Source organism: Plectrocnemia conspersa, unplaced genomic scaffold (assembly GCF_051122295.1).
Source record: "Plectrocnemia conspersa isolate PC_06_02 unplaced genomic scaffold, ASM5112229v1 ptg000006l, whole genome shotgun sequence".
Lineage (NCBI taxonomy): Eukaryota > Metazoa > Arthropoda > Insecta > Trichoptera > Polycentropodidae > Plectrocnemia > Plectrocnemia conspersa.
Window position 1 is genome coordinate 16,542,286 of NW_028277170.1, and position 26,721 is coordinate 16,569,006.

At 30.4% G+C, this 26,721-nt stretch overlaps 1 protein-coding gene across 2 annotated transcripts; it reads left to right on the top strand.

Moving 5' to 3' along the window:
• The first annotated feature begins 853 nt into the window (after nucleotides 1-853).
• Nucleotides 854-25,963, top strand: LanB2 (laminin subunit gamma-1). Of its 2 annotated transcripts, XM_088188426.1 has the most exons (26): nucleotides 854-1,068; nucleotides 8,235-8,496; nucleotides 8,576-8,693; nucleotides 9,294-9,477; nucleotides 9,540-9,846; nucleotides 17,438-17,623; nucleotides 17,697-17,922; nucleotides 17,993-18,207; nucleotides 18,565-18,779; nucleotides 19,074-19,434; nucleotides 19,503-19,682; nucleotides 19,757-19,954; nucleotides 21,737-22,028; nucleotides 22,104-22,259; nucleotides 22,329-22,443; nucleotides 22,519-22,700; nucleotides 22,771-22,888; nucleotides 23,461-23,702; nucleotides 23,775-23,979; nucleotides 24,043-24,280; nucleotides 24,354-24,544; nucleotides 24,796-24,877; nucleotides 24,945-25,033; nucleotides 25,142-25,271; nucleotides 25,350-25,443; nucleotides 25,516-25,963. In XM_088188426.1, exons 1-26 carry the CDS (start codon nucleotides 943-945, stop codon nucleotides 25,634-25,636), a joined length of 4,833 nt encoding a protein of 1,610 aa, XP_088044552.1. In that variant the 5' UTR covers nucleotides 854-942; the 3' UTR covers nucleotides 25,637-25,963. The 2 variants fall into 2 exon arrangements, with proteins under 2 accessions (XP_088044552.1, XP_088044553.1); XM_088188427.1 differs by lacking the exons at nucleotides 854-1,068; nucleotides 8,235-8,496; nucleotides 8,576-8,693; nucleotides 9,294-9,477; nucleotides 9,540-9,846 and adding an exon at nucleotides 14,800-15,310.
• The last annotated feature ends 758 nt before the right edge of the window (nucleotides 25,964-26,721 follow it).

The following is a 26,721-nucleotide window of genomic DNA, read 5'->3' on the forward strand; positions in this document are numbered from 1 at the left end:
AATAAAATGAATGTTTTATTTTATAAAATGTCTTAATCAAAGGAATTAATTTAATTAATATAATTCAAAATAAACATTGTCTTCGAAATATGTTTATTTTGAATTATGTAACAAAAATTATGTATCTTTCTTTGTATATAATAAACATTATTTTTCTATTGTTTTTTCGTTTGATTTTATAAAATTTAGTTAGTTATTAGATACATACATATATCATATTCGTACTAGGCCATGTCTATTTACTTCAATTTGATTTAAAAAATACAACAATAAATTTGTTTACAAGATACAAAAAATAAGTATGGAATATTGCTGTGAGTAAATTTCATCTATTACTTTTGATATGAGAGCACCGCATATGATGAAAACATCTTGTTATTTTCAGGGACGTCATTGTGAGGTGGGGGGGGGGGGGGGAATTTGCCAACCTTTTAATTGGACCAGAAAAATTCATGTCATTTTATGAATTTTATTGACTAGATAACTTTGATAATAATAATAAATGGATAGCCCTTCCTCTTGGAAAAAATGAAATGACGTCCCTGATTCTAAGCCAGAAATTCTCGAATCTATCCAGAAAATATTTTTTAAAATGTCGTTTCAGTGAAATTATATTAGAATATATTTTCACTGTTAGATATATATATTTGACATAAGCCATCCTGGCTAAGCAACATATATTGTATATGTTTTTCAATTTATTTCGCAGAAAGCACCCTATGCTTTCTAGGAACTTTGAGGGTCGATTTAGTATATTAGTCAAGCCCCCTCCAGAGATTTGTCTCGCAAAATCCGAACAAAACCGAACGCGCGTTCAAGGTTATGTCCGAGTTGTTGGGCGCAGATTGTCGGCAGTGTTAGCGGGGCCTTTGAATCGTTGCTTTGCGTTGGGGCCGCTCCTGTGTTTTCTAGCTACCCTGACTCCATCTCCCCGCGGGTCAGATGGCCTGCCATAGGGCCTGGCTGCTGCTGGCGGCCCTGGCTCCAACCCTGACACCAGCACAAGAGCACACCGAGACAGCCGCCAGGACCTTGGCTTCCTGCTATAACGACCAGGGAATGCCGCAGGTACTCCATCCTCGACTATTTCTCACTCCACTTCCTGCTTAGCTGAGATTAGACCATGTGTAGTGCGATCAAGCTATGCATTTCTACACTCGGATCTTAAGGATGTGAGGATTTAAGTTATGAAGAATATTCCTCGCTTCTCAATGGAGCAATCGTATTCTTACCCTAAAAATTCGTGTGAACCGAATCTCCACAATGCATGATATTATAAATAACTTTAAAGTCTAGGAATATATGTACCTAAATACATAAAGAAAATTACCAAAATAATTTATAACAGCTTAACCTGACAGGTTGTTTTTAAGCTTTTCCAAAGCTATCTATATATGCAAAAATAAAACCATTAATAACACAGCAACAGCAGTACAATGCTGGTAGTGATAGTACAATATCATAATCGCGTCACCTTTGAATAGCTTATGTTTCTTACAAAATATGTATTCTATAATTTATTGTTGATCATCTGGAGATATAATTTATACTTAAAAAAGCTATAAAATAATATTAAATTAAATCGTGTCTGAAAACTCAGTTTAAAAACTAATTCAAAGATAACACTGCATGTAGTTATTATTTTGTAACATCAGACCTAACATAATTAAAATATGGATATTAAATAAAAATACACTATCTATGCGTATTATATAAGTATACATAACCATCTAGGTTTTTATAGATATTATTTATATTAATCAATGGAGCCTTCTATACTACCAAACTATTATAAAATACTAAATTCAATAAGTTAGTATATATATATAATATATTCAATAAGGTAGTAAAACCTTATCTATGGTATCGGAATTATAATAATCACTAGTTCTGAACTCTCATGCATACATATTTGTGCAAGTCATTAAAAATATTGAAGTTCCTGTGGTTTAAATATAGGCAAAAATTTAATGGAGAATACTACTGATACATTAATATTTTTTAAGATGCCACAAGTGCATATTTGGTGGCACAGCTGAAAAGAAATAGTATTTTTAAATAATTGACAAGATAAATTTAACAGTTATTTGTTGATTTTTTATTATTATTCGGAACCGCTAATTTTTATATTGCATCTTTTTTTAGTGTATATATTGCACCTTTTTTATATGTTTGTTGCAAAACCCTATTTGAAGATTTTGGCAATAAAAAAAACAATTTCTTAAGTAGATGACCCAACTGAAAAATTTAATTATTTATTTTTGCGCTCTTGGCTAATATGTCTAAGCTGCGAATAAATAAGTTAACAGATTTATTGTGAAGTACTAGTGTTTAAAACACGTTTAATTTATTAATTTATCATCATAAAGACAGTGTAACAAACCTATATTAATAATTAATAATTAATAAAATATCAGGAAACCAATAAATGTATTTGCATAAAATGTCAAACCTTAAAACTTTTGTCCAATATATTTTTGACTTGTCGACTTATTCACGCATACCATTGATATGAGCGCTCATTGTTGTGCATAAATTAACACATATTTATCTTAGATACGAAAATCTTTCTACATTTTAAAATATGAATGTCAACCCTCATATTTTAGTTAAAGCTTTGAGTAGTTGTTTGTCGCTAAATATGGTTCATTGTCCTGATAAAGAAACAATCAACAATGACTCCCAACAAATGTATGTATTTATGAACATAAAATATGAAGTGATATGTTCATATTTTTAGCTTTATGTGGCCATATTAGTTATAATTAAAGAAAACTATTCCATTTATTATATAACACTAGAGGAGAGAGAGAGGAGGGTCGGATATAACTTTGGATGCAGTAACTATATGCACCTAAAATAACTTGAAAAACTACCGTCTCACCATCTATCTCCAAGTTGACGATCATTGACTCTTAGATATTTAATCTATTTCTGGTATGTGTATATGTATGTGTGTGTTTATACGACGTGCTCCATAAGATTTCTACTCTATTGATATTGTGAGCTCATGTTGTAAAAATAAACAATTATAATTGACGATTAAAATGAAGTACATCGCTATAATGTTGGGCTTCAAATTGTTGACACTCGTGCGTCTATAGCTCATCTCAGTTCGGCAAATGGATTGAATTTTATTTTTGGAAAATTCTGTAATTACTAATTTTTTAGATCATAAACATCTTAGGATGAACGCGTATTGGAAATCGCAGGTTTGTGTGTGAGTATTTTGGTACTGTGCTCTCAACCAGCATCTGTTTCTTGGAAAGCATTTGCCGAGCACATGTTTGTGCGTTTTCAGTTCCTTCTCTGATTTACAAAACAAAAGCATAAAGTCGTATGTACTAGCAAGGGATAGAAAACCTTTTCTGTGCTACTAGTTTTATTATTACTATTTACTGCTTGTAAAAGAAAAGAACAGTAAAATTTCATGTCATAAAATGTACCTAAATTTTTCCCCCATATTCATATTATATTTTTTTTAATAAATTCAAAATTATTAGACTTATATAATAAGTGAATCGAAAATACTAATTGTTTTAAGTTTTGACGTGACGTCACATGAGAAAGGCGTCTGTGGATATATGGGATTCACTTTAATTTCGAGTATTATTTGCTAAACAGTGCTGCTATTTACGTACATAATTGCACATAAACTTACATATATGATAGCATAACATCAAAAAAAGGTTTTTTTAATATTCAATATTGTTATATCAAATTATTTGTTGTGTTTTTTTCTAATTCAATATAGAGTAATAAACCATAATAAACATAATTTTAAAAATTCAAAAAATATAAAGACGTAATTCGAATCCCATATAAACTCGAGTGTTGTCTAGGAGATTGCTGTTGATTGGTTTTTTTGTATTTTTTTAAATATTAAATAAAATCAAGCTAGGCCATGCATATATACGGTACAAAAAAGAGCTTCAGCTTTTATAACTTTAAATTAATTTAGAAACAAAAAATATTAGTAGATAGATACATGCTCATACTCACCGCGATTGGTATCCCTTGCTCCGATGACGTCACACACGAGCTGTATGGCCTTGTCCACTAGTTGGTGTTGGATAAAATCGTGACTAATGATGGATTTTTAAATGTTAAATATCATAACATAGTATAGTATAATAATGAATTTTGTTGATTCAAATATGATACCCAATATTAAAACAAACTAAAAGAAGATTATTAATCAGTGTAATTTAACATATCTTTGAATTACCTTAAATTTGGGTCAAAACTGTTTGTTGATAGTAATAAACTTATAACTGGTAATAATTTGTATTTTGCTATTTAAGAAAGTTAAAGTATAAAAAAATGCTAATATTAATATGAACCACTATACTTTTTTTATGGCTCATACATTCCGTTAAAAAATATCCCACATAAATTAAAAATAAAAACTTCTAAAGCTTTCGAACAGTTTATATACATATATGAAAGCTTAATTCCGATGATTTACAATATAATATAAAATATATTTACACTTCCATTGAATGCCTTTTATACATCCTTTATGTAAAATTTCGCATCATTGCAGTTAAAAATGTTTTTCAATATTTCACATAAATAAAAAGTACTGCAACTGTATTTACAGTTTTAACATTTTATCAGTGCTTTAGTTGTATTTTGATAGACTTTTAGCATTAACAGTATATTACAATTATAAATATTCATCTCAAATGCATGTGAGGTTAAACATATTTACAATACCTAATGTAAAATATACTTATTGGATTATTCTGGTTTACGAACCGACTGTTATTAATTAAATATAAATTTTAGGAGCTTTCAAATTTAAGTTACATGTTTATAAACTTTAATTTTCGGTAAAATATGTCTGAATGTTGATATTCAACATACAGTAAATCCAATTTCATATGTGAGAGTATGCAGTGCACGTTCTCCATAATTTAAAGAAAAATCCGCTCTGAAATTCGTTATTGACATTAATCCAGCAATAGCAAAATTGGCTGTTATCTTTCCGCAGATAAGCTCTAAATGTAGAATTTCCTACTACATGGTTCTTAATCTTAATAAACATTGAGATAATGACAGTGCATTGCATCATTTTAAACATATGATGCAATATCTCATTATGTTCCTAACCCATATTCAGACATTTTTGATCTAGTTTTGAAAGATTTACAGTTTAAAGAGTTTAATTCTCGTGTACGTTTTAACTGAAGTTTATACAACGTTTGCTTAAATAGGAGCCTAAGGCGATTTTCTTTCTTGTTGTCGATCTGTTATTGTTGAAAGTCGTAATCTACGTTTTTCGGGTAACCTGATTTATTTATAATTCTCCGCAGATTATATGTATGTTTCACTTGATACATTTATCGTAAACAAATCATCAGGGCCAGCCCAAGGGGCGGGTTACCCAAAAACAATTTACTCCGAACGGGGGCACCATTTGAATTTGTTTAGCACGGTTGTGGAAGTTTGTATAAACACAAGCAGCATTGTTCAACTGGCAAAATAAGGTCATCTGGGAATTTTTGTTCATTTAGGGACGCTACGAGAGCTAAAAAGGCCATTTAGAAAATTTTTGTACCTTGTTCTGAGATGACCTTTTTTAATGTTCTCCTTTGATATTTTAAAAATATGGTCTCCTTAATAAATGTACAAGAATTTCCCGATGAAATTTTTTTAGAGCGCTAAATATTCTCGGGCTGGCCCTGCAAATCATCCTCTTCCACTTGTTTCTATTTTATTTTTACTCCGCGATATATTTCCGAAGAGCTACTGAATTCTCTTCGTTTATATCAACAACAGTAATTTAAGAAAATCAAGTTTTTCTGTTCTATTTGATCTCAAAAAAAAATCAGAACTCTGCATAATATAAAAATACTGAAGAGACATAATTTGCTATCAATAGGACAATAACATCGTAAGTATTTCGTAAAGTTAATGTGCCAAAAATGTACTATTACTTATTCGATGTTAAAAACAAGATCTCATAGATCGTGTAATTAAACATACTATCATCTGATCCTGTGACAAAAAGTTCAAATATGTTATGTATTAATTTGTCTCTGTACACATTATAATATATGTGTTACAATACAAATCATTGTTAAACATTACTGAAGCAGAAAATTGAAGTTATATTTGCTAACAATTGTACCATGCACTGATAATCACAGTTTAATTACACTTTGAGTTGCCTTATTTAATTTAATTCATAACCTTGATCTAATGTATTATATTATCTATGTATACCAAGTGTATGTATAAATAAATATATATGTGAAAAAACACATTAGTTTTTATTAAAATTTTTAACCCATTTATTTCAAGTCATTGCTTGGGTTCAAATCACATGTACTGGAGCATTCAATTGTGAGAGCGGAAGTAATAATTATAACTTATTATAATTCCAATTGATCACAACAATAAAAACATGTATGATAATACTTAAATTATACATTAATAACTTGTATATTTTAACACATTTTTGCTTGATATAGTACGAGCTTCATCATACTATCACATAGATAAATATAAAATATGTAGAACGATAAACAACCCAAGCGGAATGAGGATTCATTGATGATATTTTGGAATACACTTATCTACTTTGTGATATTTACATGAACAAATATGTGATATAATATTGACCTTTTTATTTCATGTCATTTTGATTTATGATAAATGTTGTTGTACTAAATTGGGCCATATTCAAAATTCGTTGCTGTGGCTAATGTGTTAACGTATTTGTGTTTGTGAAAACGATAACGCAATATTTTATTACTATATAATTTGTTACCATTCTTGCGACAAACTAGGTGCTGTTTTTTTCTAGTTTCTATTCAAACTATGTTGCGGTAAACACATTCATTATGCTCAACACTCGTCCTGGAGTACCACAGGGATCTAATTTGAGTCCTCTACTTCTCCTATTCTTTATTAATGCCATGCGCGCGGCAATTGCGAACTCCGAATATTATGTTCAGTATATTCACATACATGTGGAATACGTATTTGATATCCGTATTTTAATCCTAATGCCTTTGTGCTGAGAGCGTTGGGATACAATGAATTATATGACAGTGTATTCCCAATGAAATTTGTTTGAAGGAGGGGGGGATGGCGACAATCTAGCAATGCTTGCCGATTTTCAGCTGCAGGCTGTAGAGTAGCTGAGCTATGCACAGTAGCTTGCTGCTAAACACTTCATGTCATATAAGTTGCATCAAGTATAATTAACGTCGTAGATTTTCATTCATGAGATATCCCACATTTTTCCACAATAAATGAATACAAAATAAAATAAAAAAATTTGTGCGGCAGAGTTATGGAGATTTATATACTATATAAAAATCTGGAATTTTTTTATATCTATTTTTCTTTATTTTATATTATATTATAGAACATTTTTGACCTCTTTATTTCTTAAAATATTTTTTAAACAGCTAAGAATTAAAAAATAGTAGTATACCATTTTTCCAAAAAAAAAAATTATTTAAAATTCTATTTTAAACGTTTTATAAATCACTTTTCTCGTATTTTTTTCAAGCCAAATGAGTTTTTTAAAGCCGCCATTTTGGAACAAGATAGCGGATTAGGTTGACTAAAATAATAGCCTAGTTATTTACAAATGCTTCATATCGGCAGTTATAGTGCCTTCAGATTTATTTATATCTCACATAAATTACAATAAAATGTAAAAAACTGGGTCGTGCATAGTGACATCTATTGATTGTAGGCTGTAATAATACTTTATGATTAATAAAATTAATTTAACTGATTTACAGACTTTGATTTCAGTCTGGTGTTTCACTATTTACTTAGCAGTGATGATTGTGTTGCCCCACTGTAACGCATTGGGCTAACGCCTGTGATGTTGCAATAAATAAATACTTTTCAGATATAATATTTTTATTAATCTTGTGTGATACTCACAAGCACTCAAAGAAGATTGTGTCACTTTTTGAATGAAAAATATATATAAGAGAGGTTGAAATATTGTATATTATAATACTTTGATTGGAGCATTAATTTGTATTTAATTAATTAAATTTTATTAATCTACTTCATAACAAATCTGAGCATTTTTGATGACCTGTTTGTAGCATGCTCGTTTAATTATCTTTTAATAAAATACATATTAACGAAATTGTAGAATTCAGTTTTAAAGATAGTGAATCAATATGACATCTTATATAGTATGTATATACAACAAATAGATGCAAGATTAACATGTCATATTAATTTATTTTTAGAGATGTTTACCAGAATTCGGAAATGCAGCTTTCGGTGTACAAATGACTGTGAACAACACGTGCGGTGACAGCGGTGACACCATGTTCTGCTTTCAAACTGCCCCGTCGAGGAAGTCGTGCGACGTATGCACTCCCGGACGTTTTCAAGCCAGTTTCTTGACTGACATTCATCATGAGTACGAAAATCAAACTTGGTGGCAGTCGGAGACGATGAACGAAGGAATTCAATATCCAAGTCAAGTTGACCTAATACTCAACTTAGGTGTGATTATTGACAATATTAATAATATGTTCATCTTAACATAAATAATATATCTGTGATTTGTTTTGAATGATTTCAGGAAAAGCCTTTGACATTACATACATACGACTAGTGTTTTTGTCACCACGTCCTGAGAGTTTTGCTATTTTTAAAAGGGCAACGGAAAATGGAGAATGGGAACCGTATCAGTATTACAGGTATAGATTATTTTGCAATTTATTTTATTAAGAGAGTTAAAGAAGCACAGAAAACTAAATCACTGATTTTTTTGTAAAACAGTTCAAGTAAGAATCTTAAAAAGAGTCGTTTAATCATCAGAGCAGGAGAAATTATTTTCTTAAATTATTACGGATAGATCATAAATGATTTATATTTTCTATCAAGTCTGAGAGAGCAATTAGTGACTATTATAATTACAATACCAATCTGTTATAGGTTTTTCTTGAAATGTTAATATACATATATTTTCCCGTTCATTCATATTATTTAACAAGTAAAACTTTGTGCCGTGATGCTTACGATTGATACGAATAACAACAAATCAGGTGTAGAAGATAGTAGAAAACTAATTTGTTTACCATAACTCAAATACATAGGCATTCATGTCACGGTTTGTCATATTAAGACATCATTTGGTCATTTGATCGTTCATTGTTTTATACATCACTAGTTGTTATTGTCATTTTTGTTTTACTTTAATATACATATATATAATATATATCTTCTTTAATCATGGTTTATTTGAATGATTGTAATATTAAATAATTAGATATCACATTTATTGTTTTGTTCAATAGTCTTGGATGTCGCGAAATGTATGGTCTACCAGATTCGAGCAGTGCTTCAAGAGGCTCGGAAACTCGAGCTTTATGTACAAGTGAATACTCAGAAATGACCCCATTGACGGGAGGCAACGTGTTGTTCTCAACACTCGAAGGAAGACCATCAGCTCATGATTTTGATAATAGTCCTGAATTACAGGTTAGTTGAACGAAAAGTCATATGTAATATTTATACCGAGTTAATATATTTTTTCCTTCCAGCAATGGGTTACAGCCACCGACATTCGTATTTCACTCAATCGCTTAAATACTTTCGGTGACGAAGTGTTCGGAGACCAGCAAGTGCTGCAATCTTACTGGTATGCCATTGCTGATATCGCCGTCGGCGCAAGGTGCAAATGTAACGGCCATGCGTCACGTTGTGAATATACCAACGTGAATAACGTACGAGAACGAAGATGTTTCTGTGAGCACAAAACAGATGGAAAAGACTGTGAGAAATGTTTGGACTTCTACAACGACGCTCCTTGGGGCAAAGGATATCATGATGATGTCCATGAATGCAAACGTAAGTTAATTCAATTTAAAGAAAAGTTCCTAAATATTATTTTTGTATTTACAATTCAGAATCATTTTTTAAAACAAAAATAGAAACGCTTATAGGCTTATAGGTAAGAGGTAATAGGCACATTAGAATATAACATGTGTTGTATAAATATCAGAATTAGTACACAACAAGGTGAGTCAAATGAAAACCTTAAATATTTTTTATCCTGTAATTTGTTAAAATAGCTTAACTTTTCTATGTGGCGTTCAATACAACAGAAAAACACTTGTCTCTTTCCATTGCCTCTTAGACCGGTCTAAAGATTTATAAAAATCTGGCGAGACCAGTGGCATAACTCCGATTAATACCTCTAATATTTGAAAGACGTGAATTGGAATCTCATATGTACTCTAGTGTTTTTTAAATTTCTTAATGTCTGAAAGAGCAATATTACTGATTACTATATAACTAAAATACCTAATAATCATCACAGATTAGGTTTTCTTAGATTTTTCTAATCTTACGGGTGGATATTGTGATGATTAGTTAAAATAAAATTGCGCTAGTTCGTACAAAGTGACATCTATTTGATATTGTAAGCTGTAATAATAGTTTATAATTGATTTACAGATTTTCTGACGTTTCGGAACTTACATAATAGTTGTTGATTGTATTTATCCCGTTGTAACACATTAGGCAAACGGCTGTTGCTTATTAAAAATTTACAGTAAATAAAAATAAAATAGATAAATATAAAGTCAGACAGTGTGGTACATCAAACATGTACGTGATTTATTGAACTGAAGAACATCAAAGGTGATGTGACATGCTATGCTATAACTTATATTGACTCATGACTATTTCATTCAAACAACGAATTTTGACGGACATTTTAAGCTCCCGCTGTTCTTTCTTGTGGCATGCCTGATTCGTACTACCATCTTTCAGTGTTCAAACTAAGGATCGAAGTCTCCGTTTCGTATCGATTGAGTAACGATAATGATCGATAATTATCGATAATTTTCGATAACGACAACGATAAATTTTCATTATCGATTATCGTTTAATATCGATAATGAACGAAAATGAATTTTTCGATTATCGATCTCTAACGATAGTGATCGATAATGAACGATATTATCGTTTGTTTAAGTGATATTTGGCGGGAAAGGACAAAATAAAACAATGTTAACCAATGGCGCGCGAAATTATATGCCCCAACGTAGAAGACTTCACGTTTATGGCCGAACTAGTTCTGGTACTAAAAACAGTGGGTGAGGGACTTTCTGCTGATGATTCACTGATCGCTCAAAAAATATTCCCATTTCTCTTATCTTGGAAAAGTGCTCGCTGCTGATCTAAAACAACAACTCTCGAAAGAATTCATCACTGAATTTCAGAGACAAATGGAACGAGTTTTGCCGAATGCTTAGCACTGAATGATTTTTGGGCTTTAAAGATTAAAGTATTATTTTTATTATTTAATATTTTGGCCTTTTTAATTATTACTGGTCATTTCAGATAATTTTGTAATAATAATAATTTAATAAAATTTTGTTAACAAAATTGTTTTTTTTTTATTACAAACGAAAGTTACGAAATTTTTCGTTAATTTTTGAGATTGTACAAAATTAAACAATATTTATATGAATATTAAACGATATTATTTATATTAAACGATATTAATCGATAACAAACGTTGTTATCGATTAATATCGTTCACATAAACGGTAATATAGATCAAATAAACGGTAATTATCGACCATTTTCGATCCAATCGATAATATATTTTTTTTATCGTTTCGTTCATTATCGATTCGAACATTTCGCTCCTTAGTTCAAACCATGTTTTATCCCATTTTTAAGATTTTTTTATTCTCTCGTATGTACCGAATGATGGATTTGATTTGAGCTATTTTGTGTTATATTCTTTTAAAAATATTTTTTTTTAAATAAATGGAATAAATAATTTTTAAAGATATTACTTTTACTAAAAAATGTTGAATCAAATTTAACTATTCAGTATGAAAAAATATGTTTGATATACAATTTTATTCAGAAATTAAGAATTACAATATACAATCTGATATTTTATTTTACTAATACGAAACGAATTATATATTATTAAATAAAATTTCATTTTCGAAAAAATTCACGCTGTGCGGCCTAATCCTTTTTGTATCAGTAAAATAAAATTTCAGATTGTATATCAAATATAGTTTTTCATACTAATTAGTTACATTTTATTCTAAATTTATTAGTAAAAGTAATATGAGGCTAATAAATCGCACGAGTGGCCAAATAAGCCTCAAATAAGTAAAATGGTAGTTTAAAACAAATTCTTTAAAATACGTGATATTTTTAAAAATAAAATAGAAGGTGAAGAGTAAAAATTTGAAAAATTGATTTCATTCAAGTAAAATTTTATTCAGATATTAAGAATTACTATGTTCACTATCCAGTTAATAAAATAAAGTAAAAGCTTACGAAGTTAAAAATAAACATAATTAAGTACACTGTGGAATTAGATTTCCTCCACAAAGATAACTCCTCATTAGCATTTTTCAATAATTTATCGTTGATCTGCAATTAATTGTTTTTTATAATTAGCTATAATAAAGAGCATAATATATTGTAGTTATTAACTGTTAAATAAAAAAAATGAATATTTTGGTTTGACAATTGACAAAAATGCTTAGTAGATATATCTTTTACTACATACTGCTTTTTTATTTAACTATAACTAAGAACAAAGAACATGTTTGCAAAAAAATATTGACAGATATAGATTATATATGTAGATCTGTGTATAATACACCGCTTTTTAAACCAAAAATATGTACTACGTATCGTGGTCTTCATTTTTAATTCATTGTATACACATATAATATCTAAATTATAAGATTATATGAAAATATATATATTTATTTATTTTTATTTTATATAATCGATCTGCAATTTTATTTATATTATTATATACATATATATTTATTAAATTATTTTAAAATATTTATTAAGTTTAGTGAATATTAAAATATTTATCCTCAACAAGCTTCAAATTGTATAATATCTCACTACACTATACAAATAGTACAATATATTGTCAATTAGAGTTACTCTTCGTCGATTTATCAACAGACAAAATACTAAAAATATATAAAACTCCTTAGATAGACTGCACATAGATTCCAGGACGTCTTGTCTCCGAAGACAAGATCCCAACGATTGATCTCTATCTATAGAATATCGATTTATTCCAGTAGTTCTCCATCTTTATTTAATTTTTTCAATGTAATATATTTTTTCAGTACCAACTATTGTACAATATTAGGTTGCACCACATGAACTTTCCGATTTTCAGTCAGTTCAAGATCGATCGCGATTGAGAAAGGCTCTATGCAGTATTCAACCCTTTTGTTTATTTGCAATTTACAAATATACACCTTTCAATCATCTTTAAATGAGAAGTTATTTTTGTTTTTGTGTATTTTTTTACAGCCATAATCTAATGGGTGTAAGCTAATAAATTGCGAGTTATTTTTATACAAATTCAAGTTGGGACAGCTGTGACAGGTAAAAATAATAACAAGGCGTTCAAAGAAAGGACAGCTATCCAGAGAACAATCCGATTATGGTTTAAAAAGATGGTGAAAGCTAATTCACATACCAAAATTCGCGCTCTCGCGTGTGATCTAGGAGTTGGTGTAATAACTGTTTCTCGCTACCTTGCTGAGATAGAAAAAGTAAAGGAGGCGTGTTTTTCGTTAATGATTTGATACGAAAAAATCCATTATGGAAATGAATCATTAGCTGTGATGAAATTGGATTCTGTATGATAACAGAAAACGACCTGGACATTGGTTGAATGCAGATTATGCTTCAGGACACGCACATAAGCCACCATTGCACCAAAAGAAGATAATTGTCACTGTTTGGTGGATTATTATTTTTTAAGCCAGGCAAATTAATTCTATTTCATATTAAAAGAAAAACGAAACGAAAAATTCAAAGAAAAACAGCCGATGTGGATCAATTATACTGTACAACAACGCTCGACCCTATACGTAAAAAATCACAATCAACAAATTAAATTATACAAATTATGAACAAATCAAACAGGTATCAAACTTTGTTATTACGGATACACGTCTTTCATATGATAAGTCGGCTACCCCTGATATCAGATGATATATACTAAACAACAAATAAGTTGGCTACCCCTGATATCATAATCAAGGACGTATTTAATCAATGTTTGCATCTGGATTTATAAAAATATTACTTTGGTACATCAACCGGCGCTTATCAAAATTTTCAGTATAATTTTTAGTGTGGTTTATAAAAATATAGTGAAGATAAATCCAGTCGTTTTCAAAGATTGGTTGAACTCTGGATTTCGGAAGCCGTACCAGCGTTGACGTAAAAAGGAAAGCGGCTGCTTTCTGTGAAAGTTCGGATGAACTTTTTTGTGTCCCAAATCGGAAGTAACTGGTGGTAGTTTTTGATGAATTGGGATCTTTAGCTTTAGTGTCTCATAGCTTTTTTTATACCACTGTTTAGATGACATAAACACAGTATGTACATTTTACTCATGATATATCATGTCATTAACACTGTACTACACTATTTAAAATATGCGTTCATTAAAATCTGTCTCTAATTTTTTATGTAAAAAATATTAAAACGATTTTAAATCGACCGCAAATCAATAAAACTATGATTTTAATTTAGATTAAATTTAAAATAGATGCAAAGTTTAATAAAATAAAATATCTAGTTAGTAAAATTTTATCGATTAAAAATATTGATGAATCTGAAAAATAAATATTTTATGACAAAATTAATGATATTTTTGTCAAAACTTTGCCGAAAAAATTAATTTCGGAGTTTGACAAGCGCTGGAGCGAATACCGTACTGTTAGCTAGCAAAGGTATTTCGAAACGACCCACAGGTATATCGATGTCCGCTCGTGCAGTTCTCACGAAGAGTTTCGAGCGGCAGTACTTGTCGCCGGTTTTTCTTTCCTTCTTCGATTTTTTTATAATAAATAAATTTAAATCTATTAATTATTAATACTATAATATCTTCATAGCGATCATGAGTAGCCCTATGTTTTGCTTTAGTCCAGTGTAGCTCTAGAAGTCAAGTGGGATTAAACGATTTTGTGCAAAATAATAGTATTAAGAAGAACACACGACGGTGTAGGCGTAGTGCTTGTGTATACAGTGTGCACCAAAATATTGCCAAGCATTTCTTTGACATTTCAACGAGGTTCAAGGAACTCGGATAACTCGTCGAGCTGGTACATACCTTGGACGAATATGGTTGCTCTTTAATAGCTTCAATTTCGAACGTAACTACTCACGATGTACCAAAAAACCGACTACAGGATGATTCTGAGGATATCCTCAATTTGGCTATTGATCTACCTGTGCTGTCCTACGTTTGCGGTCGAATATGATTACGATTATTATGATACTGAACGTTAGTTTAACCATATGTTTATTATTTTAAGTACATATTTATATGTATATATATAAGGAGACTTGATCTTAGCAGGGAGACCTCACGCTCTGTATTTTGTTCGATAGTTCAACATTTCATCAGCAAAACGTACATTTGTATTAAAATTATGTATGATGTAAAAAATAGTTAATTTGAATAAAAAATATTTTTATAATCATATGTCATATGTATTCTATAAATCACGTAATGTATTCAAATATACATAGTATTTATATACCTATACATTTATAACATATATACGGTAAATATAATTATGAGGAATATTCTTGTGGGTTGAGATTTATTAAATCGTACTTTTACAACTTAGTTAGAGGCTTTTTTTAGTTAACTTTGAGAAACAACGATTTTATATTGAGTAAATTATTTGCATATCTTATTATACATGGTGCTTTTAGAATGACTATATTTTTACATTATAATATGATTATACAAAAACACATATGAAACCTAAAAATAGATATCGATTAGTTAATATGTGGCCACAGATAGATCACTAAGTATTAACGGATATTTTAGTAAGACCGGTTTTATGATTCATAGTCTCTAATGTATGTCTAAAAGGGAAATAAAAGTAAGGTGAACATTTACATAATAAATAATCACTCTAGAGACACCCTGTATGACGTAATCCTTGGTCATGGGTTCGATTCTCGCAACATAATTGTATTTTGGTAATATTAGAAAAACAATATTGATAAAATATAATATCTAAAAGCTATATTATACAATATTTTAAAATACAATATTTATTACTGTTTTCAATCTGGTGTTGCTACTTGTAAGTAATATCACGCCTTTTTAATGGTAGGATCAATTTTTTTATGTAAATCTATTTTTTTGAAAAAAATTGAGAACTACTGTAATTTTTATAGTAAATAGTATATATAAGCTAAAATATATTTGTATTTAATTATAACTGACTAATAACATGTTATTTTTAGCATTTTTTTTTTAATTTTAAGGTTAAAAATATTGAGTTAATAAGATTATTTTAGTTTTAATTAAAAATTTGACTAATCTCAAAATTGTATTCACTTGAATTTGCTACTAAACATTTTAATACTACAATTTAATATTTATATTTGCTTAGACGTGTATGTATGTGAACATTTTATGTCATTCTTAAACCGGCGCACATCAAAATATATTGCGTCAAAGCCTGCGCTTTCGCTTTTCTATAACTTAATTTAGCTGTGAAGCTATATTATTTTCACTTTTAGTAGGTAAAAAGGGTAATAACCCCGATTGGAAATTTTGAATGATTTGCATGCTATTTTATACTAATTATATCAACATTTAAAGTAAGATAGATACTTTATTTAAAAAAAATATTATTAAGTAATTTAATTTTAAATTAAAACTATATATAAAACAATCCTCTTGATCAAATTACTCTTGCGAGAACAAGAACGCCTACAACTTTAATTTTTTCATTTGCCGAATGATGTAAGAGAAAAAACTGCTCAGTAACGTTGATTGAATCGAGACGAAATGAGTTGCTTTATCATAGTACTATTAACATATTGTATATTTTCGCAAAAGTTTCAAGGATCAGAATCGAACTTTGTGTGTTGTTGGAATAACTGGCCAGTTTATTACTATTACAACTTGGAAAGTTAGTGTAAAAAAATTAAATTATAGTTTTTACATCAACAAATAATGTGTCTCAATATTATACTCAAAATATGTACAATTGAAACTTGAATAAGATCAAGTAATGTGTGTTTAAATATGGTATGTAGAGTTAGAACTAAGCCAACGATAAATATGTATATAAATCATTCACTTATCTAAAATATGTCGTAATAAAGAGTTTCTTTATATCGCGTGTTTATTGTGCCAAATTGAATTCATGGCTTGCTAGGCTATCTAATCTTATTCCCTTATATTTAACATGAGATTACTTATTTCTTAAGTCAACTATTTAATAGTAAATACTGATAAAAAATCAAAGAATGCCTACGAATTTTAACACCAAAAATATTGTTAAACGGTTGAAATAGAGATAAGACTATCTGACCATTCAGTTATTTTAACATATGCGTATGTTTTTCTGAAGTTCTTATACTATATTTTATCTTACAGCTTGCAATTGTAATGGATACTCAAAGCAGTGCTTCTTCGACAAGCAATTATATGATAGAACTGGACACGGAGGACATTGTATAAATTGCACGCAGAATCGTGATGGACCCAACTGTGAACGCTGTAAAGAAAACTACTACCAACGTAGGGACAATCTCTGCGTAGCTTGCGGTTGTAATCACATAGGTAATATTTAATTAAATGAATACAATAAATATTGATCTATCGTTGTTAAACATATTTATATCGTAAATTATAGGTTCCAGATCTTTACAATGCAACAGCGAAGGAAAATGCCAATGCAAAGCTGGAGTCACCGGAGAAAAATGCGATAGATGTGCTTCAAATTACTATCAGTTTACCAGCCAAGGATGTAAGCCTTGTCTGTGCAGCGAATCCGGCTCAATGGGCAATTTACCAGATTGCAATCCAGACTCTGGAGTTTGCAGATGTAAAGAGAACGTCGAGGGCAGAAGATGCGGAGAGTAATGCAAATTTAAACATCCAAATGTAACTTATTTATGTACTAAATTAAAAACATATTTTCTATTATAGATGTAAACCTGGTTATTTCAATCTGGATAATGAAAATGAATACGGTTGCACACCATGTTTCTGTTACGGTCATTCATCGAAATGTAAATCTGCTACTGGCCACTCAAAAATGATATTGGAGTCAAGCTTCGCAAGGAACCATGAAAAATGGACTGCTCAAGATAGTCACGGGAAAACTATTGGCATTAAATATCACAAAATAAATAAATCAATTGGTATGTATGATATATCATACACATGTGAGAAGAGGTAGATTTATTCTTGTCAATTAAGTAAACCATGTTTTTAATCATCCCAATAGTTTTTAAAACAAAATGATAAATAAATAAAAACGTACATTCTAATTTTAATATCAAATATTTATCAAGTTGTGATAATTTTTTTTCTTTAAGCAATATACTAATATTTATATACATTGGCGATGGTTATGTGTTTGGGACAAATATAGATTTTATTTATTTTAGTGGATTTAACTTGTAACCTTACACCGTAACCTTTTATTAAATTATTATCTACCTCTCACGGTTTCAATATTGTTTAGAAAATAATTTACTTATTATTATTTTTACCAGCTGTTTCATCTCCAAGTAAAGAATACATATACTTTATGGCTCCTAAGCAATACCTCGGTGATCAGAGAGCCTCTTACAATCACTTTTTGATGTTTACATTTTACATAAACGAAAGCCAATCTCATACGTCACAAGCTGATTTGATTTTGGAGAGTGGTGATATGAGAATCGAAATACCAATTCACGGACAGGGTAATAATGTTCCCAGTACACAGGTAATTCGTTTGAGGTTATTATATTTATAGCGAGTTATGTGAATTATTTAAGCGTTAGCGATTGCTGCGTAACTTATTATTATCAAAGTTAAATATAGAAAAATTTGCTATGCGTTTTTACAACTTTATGTCCTTTTATGATTGTGTTTTTATACGGAGTGTGAGAGATTTTTATCAGACAACTCACAAACCGGAATAAATAATTATTATTGTCATAAATATGTTGTATATTATAATACTTAAAATAGTATTTACGACGATAAGTGATCATTTGATTGTATTGTTGCTGTTTAGAAAAACGAGTACGTGTTTCGCCTGCACGAAAATTCCAATTACGAATGGAGTCCCAACTTGCGCCCCCGCGAGTTCATGTCCTTGCTGTCGAATCTCACGTCAATACGCATAAGAGGAACCTACAGCAAGAACGGTATCGGAGTATTGGAAAACTTCAAGATGGAAACTGCTCAAACTGGGGGCATTGCTGGACAACCGGCTTTGTGGATCGAAATGTGTGATTGTCCGAAAGGTTTTGTCGGCCAATTTTGCGAGTCATGCGCCTCTGGATACAGGCACAGTCCAGCTTCAGGTAGTCCGTTCAAACCGTGCGTTCCATGTGATTGCAACGAGCATGCACAGGGCTGTGACTCAGAAACTGGTTTGTGCTAAAAAAATTATTGTTTGATTATGTTTCCGTGTCTCCCTATTAACTTTGTTGCTTTGTAGGTCAATGCATTTGCAAACACAATACGGCTGGAGTTAATTGTGAACTTTGTGCAAAGGGATATTATGGAAACGCTCTGATGGGAACACCAAATGATTGTAAAGAATGCCCTTGCCCTAATAGAGGTGCTTGTATTCAACTGAAGGATATAGTCTGCACAGAATGCCCAACAGGATACGCCGGTAGTTTTCTCTTTATGCAATTGTGTTTCATTATCTCCTATGACATTACAATATTAACGAATTATTTTTGATAGGATCTCGTTGCGAGAGTTGTTCTGATGGATACTTCGGTGATCCAAATGGAAGATTCGGACCTAAGTCACCCTGCAAAACATGTGAATGTAATCAAAACATAGACATGAACGCCGTCGCCAACTGTAATCAAACCACTGGAGAGTGCCTCAAGTGTATTTATAATACGGCTGGATCTTCTTGCGACAGATGTTTGCCAGGTTTGTCTTATTTATTATTCATATCTTCACAAGTTTGGAAGTAAGGTACTCTACATTACCCGTAATATGTTATTTACATTATTGCAAAGCATTGACAGCCAAAAAGAACAATATGATGGTATTTATGATCAGATATGATGTATGTGCACTAAAAGCACCCACCGAATAAAAAATAAAGTTAGATCAGATATCCCTTAGCACTATACATTTTTTTAAAACTTCAATAACATATATTTGTAAAAAAACTATTTTATTTTATTTCTTAAAAAAATTAAAAATAAATGAAGTATTTTTATAAACTACATATTAAAAATAGATGTTTTTGAAGAAATTGATGTAGGGTGAACATCTCATATTTTAAAACAGACCAGGAAACTCTAAACCAGGCCTCGGAAACCTTTTTTGGCTGCGGGTCAAAATAATTAAAATGTGACTTTTAAACAGAATATTCGGGTCAGTGAATATTTTTGGTCCTAACAACCATATATGTGGTCTAGTCGTGACATCGTAACACGTTAAAAAATTATATTTGCAGAACTGAAATTGGTCACTTCAAATAACCAAACGGGTCACTTGGTGACCCGCGGGTCATAGGTTGCCGAGTCCTGCTCTAAACCACCTTCAGGCAAAATATTGATCTATATATTTATGTATGTACCTAGTAGTTTTCATCATATCGACATTATAAAAATATATAAAAAAATCATAACTAGAAATAATAAAAAAGTACATAGGCCAATAATAATTTATAATAAAAATTAAAATAAGCTTTCTAATAAATTTATTTATGTTTTTATAGTGGAATATAGCGGTTTTTGTAAGCATAATGCCGTAGTAATTTTTATCAAATTATTTTTAAAATAGAGCCTGAAATTCTCAGTTTTAGCCACTCTGATCCGTCATCTTGTTTAAAAATGGCGGCTATTAAAAAATAAAACTTGAAAAAATCCAGAGAAAAAAAACTCGATTAAACTCGTTTTGTGTATTATAATACACTTAACCTCTCCCCCTACCTCAACACTGTCTTCTATCCCGATTTCAGGTTAGAAAAATCTGGTCACCTTAGTATTATGCTAGTATAGTGAACTTTTTGATAAAAAATATTTTTATAATAGTTCAGAGTTAAAAGGTGATAACTAAAAAAAGTTAGATGTTATTGTGTGGCATTTCTAAACTCGTGGTTCATAGGTTATGAACCACTGGTAAAGTATTTTATTAGTCACATTGACGCATCAGCGCATGTGCTCGAGAAATGAGGGCTGCCAAGCATTCGTTACATAAACCGAAATTCATAAATATGCAGTTTCGTGTGAGTGAAGTGATATTTAGAATGTATGGAAGGGGATGCAAATATAGTATCTAATTCACGCAATTATAGTTAAAGGATATGTCACATGTATATAAATTCAGATTTATTAATACAACAATATTAACATGTTTTTCTTACCTTGCTGATAATATAAAATCAGTTGAGCTTACTTAGCTGATAATATATTTATTATAAAGCAAATAGTGTAAAAGTGATTCTACGTAACACCAACGAGAAAAGTTCACTAGTTTGCCTGATCGTCGTGTTTGATATTTTTTTTTAAATTTTTTATTGTCCATTCTAGCTCCTCAACACTTAGTATTTCTATTGAAGTCAGAATTTTCCCCCCTTCAAAATTTCCCTAAATGACCGTAAAGTTAATTTTAGGATCTGGTTTTGGATGTCTGGCAACCCTACTAGTTTGAATGTCACTGTTGATGGCACATGAACTAACCATGATTATATTGTCTCAGGATACTTTGGTGATGCGTTGGCACAAAACAAAGGTGATTGTCGCCAATGCGAATGTGATCGATTAGGAACTTGGTTAGACGACAATGGAATACCTCAATGTAACTCTCTAAAAGGCAAGTGCACCTGTAAGCCAAATGTACAAGGATGGAATTGCGATAAATGCATGGACGGCTTTTACAATATTGCATCTGGCGAAGGCTGTCAAACGTGCAATTGTAACACACAAGGAAGTCACAATAACACGTGTGACATTGAAACTGGTCAATGTCAGTGCCTACCAGGTGTAACTGGGTATGTAATATGCCAATATCATAGCATTATAGTCGTATCTTAATATGTTATCTTAATCAATTTATTTTTCAACAGATTACAATGCGATCAATGTAAACTGGAACATTACGGTTTTTCATCCAAAGGATGTAAAGAATGTTTGTGCGATCCGATCGGTTCAAACGGCTTACAGTGCGATGCACTCGGACAGTGTCCTTGTTTCGAGAACGTTGAAGGACTTCATTGTGACATGTAAAAATCTTTTCCTAATTTAATATTTGAGTAATTTATTTTTATTACAATGAAGGATGATTCTTGTAGGTGTAAAGAAAACAAATACGATAGGCAAAATGGATGTAAAAATTGTGAGCCGTGTTACAATCTTGTACAGGATGCTGTGAACCTTCACAGAAAAAAGTTAAACAAGCTATTGAAAGTAAGTGTAACGTCAACATAAATTATTTAGTGTTCATGAATGTTTTATTAAAGTTATTTGACTTCTTGTATGTAGATGTTGTCTGACATTGAAGAAAGTCCCACTGTTATTCCTGATTCAGATTTTGATGTAAATTTAGCAACGGTGAAAGAAAAGATCAATAATATTCTTCTAAAGACAAGTGAAATAACCGGAGAAAATGGCGAAACATTGATCCAAGAACTTAAAGCTTTTGATACGAAATTGGATAAGATCAAGTATTATTAAAAAAAAATGATTTGTGATTATGTAATAAAAAAAAATATTGATTGTTTGGAAATGTTTCAGCAATCAATTAAAAATGATCAACGAGCATGCGAAAACTTCTCAACAACTGAAAGAAACCAGTTCTACTATTATCAAGAATGCTGAGGAGATAATTGAAAATTCTGCTAAGGAGTTTAATGTGAGTTATTTATTTATTGTAATCTTCAATTTCAACATGACAGACGTTAGCCTAATGCGGTACAACGGAGTAAACACACACTATCAACAACCACTAAATTAGTATTAAGACAACAGACTGAAATTAAAGTGTAGATCTTTTTGCCCGATCTAACTCAATATATTTTTCAATTATTCCTCTGTAAGATTAAGAAATCCTAGTATATGAAAGCTGGTCAAAATTATAATTATATAATAGTCACTAATTCCGATCATCCAGACACGACAAATTTAGAAAAACTACAGTTCATATTATGTAGATTGGAACCCAGGTCTTTCAGGTGTTGTGCTAATTAAAGTTAAAATTGAATTTAATATGCAGCAGTTACATTGAATAAAAATATGCTACAAAGGTAAGATTACTGGATTAATAACACATAGATAGTTTTATAAATGTTATATTTCTTCTCTATTCAATATTTATTTTTAGATGTTATCAATTTAGTTTATTAAATAAATTCAAAGCTTTTAAATTAAATGATTTGAAATATTACAATCTACATTATGATATAATAACTCTATTTGTATCATTAGAACGCCATGGAGTATTTGCAAGTTGATGGGGCAAAAGCTTATGCGAAGGCACAAAACCGTTCTGTGCAATTCGGGGAGCAATCTACAAATATGTCTATAATAGCACAAGAATCAAGATTGATTGCAGAAAAGTTAGAACATAAAGCAAGCAACATTAACGGAATTGCTTCTCAAGGATTACATACAGCAGAAGAAGCAAAGCAACTCGCCAAAACTGGACTTGAATTGCAGTTCAACATTAGGTAATTTTATGGAAAAAAAAATATATATTCGAATAGCAAATAAAACTCAAATGATAACATTTAAAATTGTAGCAACGAACTTACAAACTTACACGAAAAAGTATCCATCGCTGAAAAAAAAGCTAAAGATATTCAAGCGAAAGCTACAAATTCGCTACAAACAGCGAACAGCGTTTATGATAAATCTTTTGAGATATACGCTAATGTAAACTCGCTAAACATACCAAAAACTGACGTAAAAATAATCAACAGTGAAGCAGACGAGTTAATATTTGAGGTATGGTTCATGTTTATATTTTATTTCTTATAATTAACGCATCTAATATTTATATAATTTTAGGCTAAAAAGATCAAAGACAGGGTCGATAAGCTGATCGATGGCAATAGCGAAATGCTCGGAAATGTAGAAGATCAAATCGATTATTCACGTAATCTTCTGAATAGAAGTGAAGAACTTTTCGCTGAGATTCAAGGAACATTGGCAAATTTAGAAGATTGGCGCGAGAAGGGTGTACAAGCGATTGAATTAGTCAACAAAAAGTATATTGAAGCACAAAATACTGTAGACAATTTGAAACGTAAATTTTATTACTACTATTTATTATTTTTATAGATGTAAACAATGTTAATAAGCGATTTTAACAATTTTAGAATTCCATAACAAAGTTCAAGAGTCGAAGACCAAGGCTTATGCCTCTTTAGAGAAAATTCCAAAAATAAATGACACCATAAATGAAATATCTGAAGATAAAGAAAATTTGGACGAAGTAGATCAGAATGCCAAGCTCGCTAAGACGATAGCTGAAGAAGCACACATTAAATATGCTAAGAACGCTTCGGAGGTTTGTAAAAATGATTATGTAATGGAAACATCTACACCTAATTTGTTTCCAAAGAAAACTCATACTTTTGAGTCATCACCTTCTTAATATAACAATATGGGCTAGAGTTAGGCTAATAAGTATCTTTAAGAGCATTTTTTTTAAATTAAACTACTTTATTTAATTTAAAAAAAAAAAATTGTGTATTATGATTGCTTATTAATATGGATTGCTTATGAGGTTGAAATATATAAAAATATTCTTAATTTTAGGAATCAGAAATTGTGCGTAAAGCTATTATAGAAGTCATCGACGCGGCTGAGATTCTGAGCAATGAAGCAAAGCAATTGCCAAGTAAAATTTTAATTATCTATTATTTTACATACTGTGAAACTCTATTTATATATTTGTAATAATTTAGGCCGAATAAACATATCGGAAGATAGAATAATAGAAGCAGAAAAGAAGAGTGATGAACGTCAACGATTAACTTCTCAAACGACTATTAAGGTTAGTCTTTTGTTCTAAATTAACGTGTCTGGATAGTGTTGTCTTTTTTTTCAACAAAAAATCAACGTTTCTAAATTAATAATGATGATTACTATTTTTATAATAAAGGTTCAACAAGTCAAAATTGATGTTATACAAGCTGAAAAAGCGGTACAGAAAGGTATAGATGATATCAACTCTATTATGAATCAGCTGAAAAACCTACCAGATCTTGACGAGAAAGATTTGGATACACTAGGTATTTTTTTTTTTATATTGACAGACTTGACAATAATTTAATTTATAATAATTTAATATCTCTCAATTCTTGTATTAGCTCGACGAATTGATGATGCTGAGAAGGAAGTGAAAAATAAAAACCTTACAAAGCAAATAAAAGAACTTCAGACTACAAGAAATGCTCATCAGAGGTGATTGTACTTTTTGAAGTAATATATTTAATCAAAACGTTTTGCTAATAAAGATTGTTATAATTGTTTCAGATGGCTGAAAGACTATGAAGATGAAGTGAAAAAGTTAGAGGCTGAAGTGAAGAACGTTAAAGAAATTGCAGAAGCTTTGCCTAAAAAGTGTGTGCCTAAAAATCTAATTCTTGAGCCGTAAAACACATTATGATAGGTTACATAGTGTGCAGTTAATAATAATAAAAAAATATAATAGAAAATCACCAAAGCAATGATGGCTGCGTCTGTTTGAAGAATGTTATTTAATAGAACGGTATCACTGTGAATGAATGAATGTGAAATTAGAACATAAAACTATTAGACTAGGTTGCGATTGCCATACTATTGTTTTTTATTACATACACATGTATTTTTATAATTTTATATAAAGATGCCTTGTTTGAGGTTATGCATTTATTTGTGTCATTTTTGTCCAGTTTCATTATTTAAAATTTATTTTCAAGAAATAAATACTTTTTGTAATTTTTCACTGCAGTTTTTATTTTTACCTTTATATTTTAACATTAGTCTATATATTCGTCCATATCTTATCTTCAAAACGACTGTGAAATATTTTTAAAATTTGCAATATTGAGTGTATTCTCAGAATTATATCGATATTTCGGTACATACTAAATTTAATCAATTTTTATGGAGGTAATATGGAATGATTTGGGCTGATCTGTAGACTTCAATCCACTATTAAATGGAAATGTCTCATCTTTTTTATAAAATCTTGAAATGCATTGGAGAAAAAATCTATGAGCTCTTGAATCCAGTAAATTATGGCGAACATACGCCAAACAAGATTTTTCATGTTTTTTTCAATGTTCTCAGAACTCTTTAAAGTAGTTCCGAGAAAATTGAGAGAGAAATGAGAAAAATGGAAATCGTCGGCTAATTACATGTTTTAAGTGTATTCTTTGCTTCACTAAACGCCAGGGATATCAACATTTTTCAGCCATGCCGGACAGTTGATCTTAGGTCGTCGACTGAAGCAGAGTTCTGGCGTACTTATTGCCATTCATCAAGCTCCTGTCATTGGCTAGCCGCCTCCATTGAAAAATGCTTCTCAATTATTAAGGGAAATATTATAAAATAGAATACAAGAATTCGTATAGTGATAACTGACATTAGATACACCGATACATGACAAGGAGAGACATTGTAGATAAGATAATTTTAAAATCTATCAGAAACATCCTTGTGTAACCCTAACCCTCGGTTGGTAAGACTATTAACTGA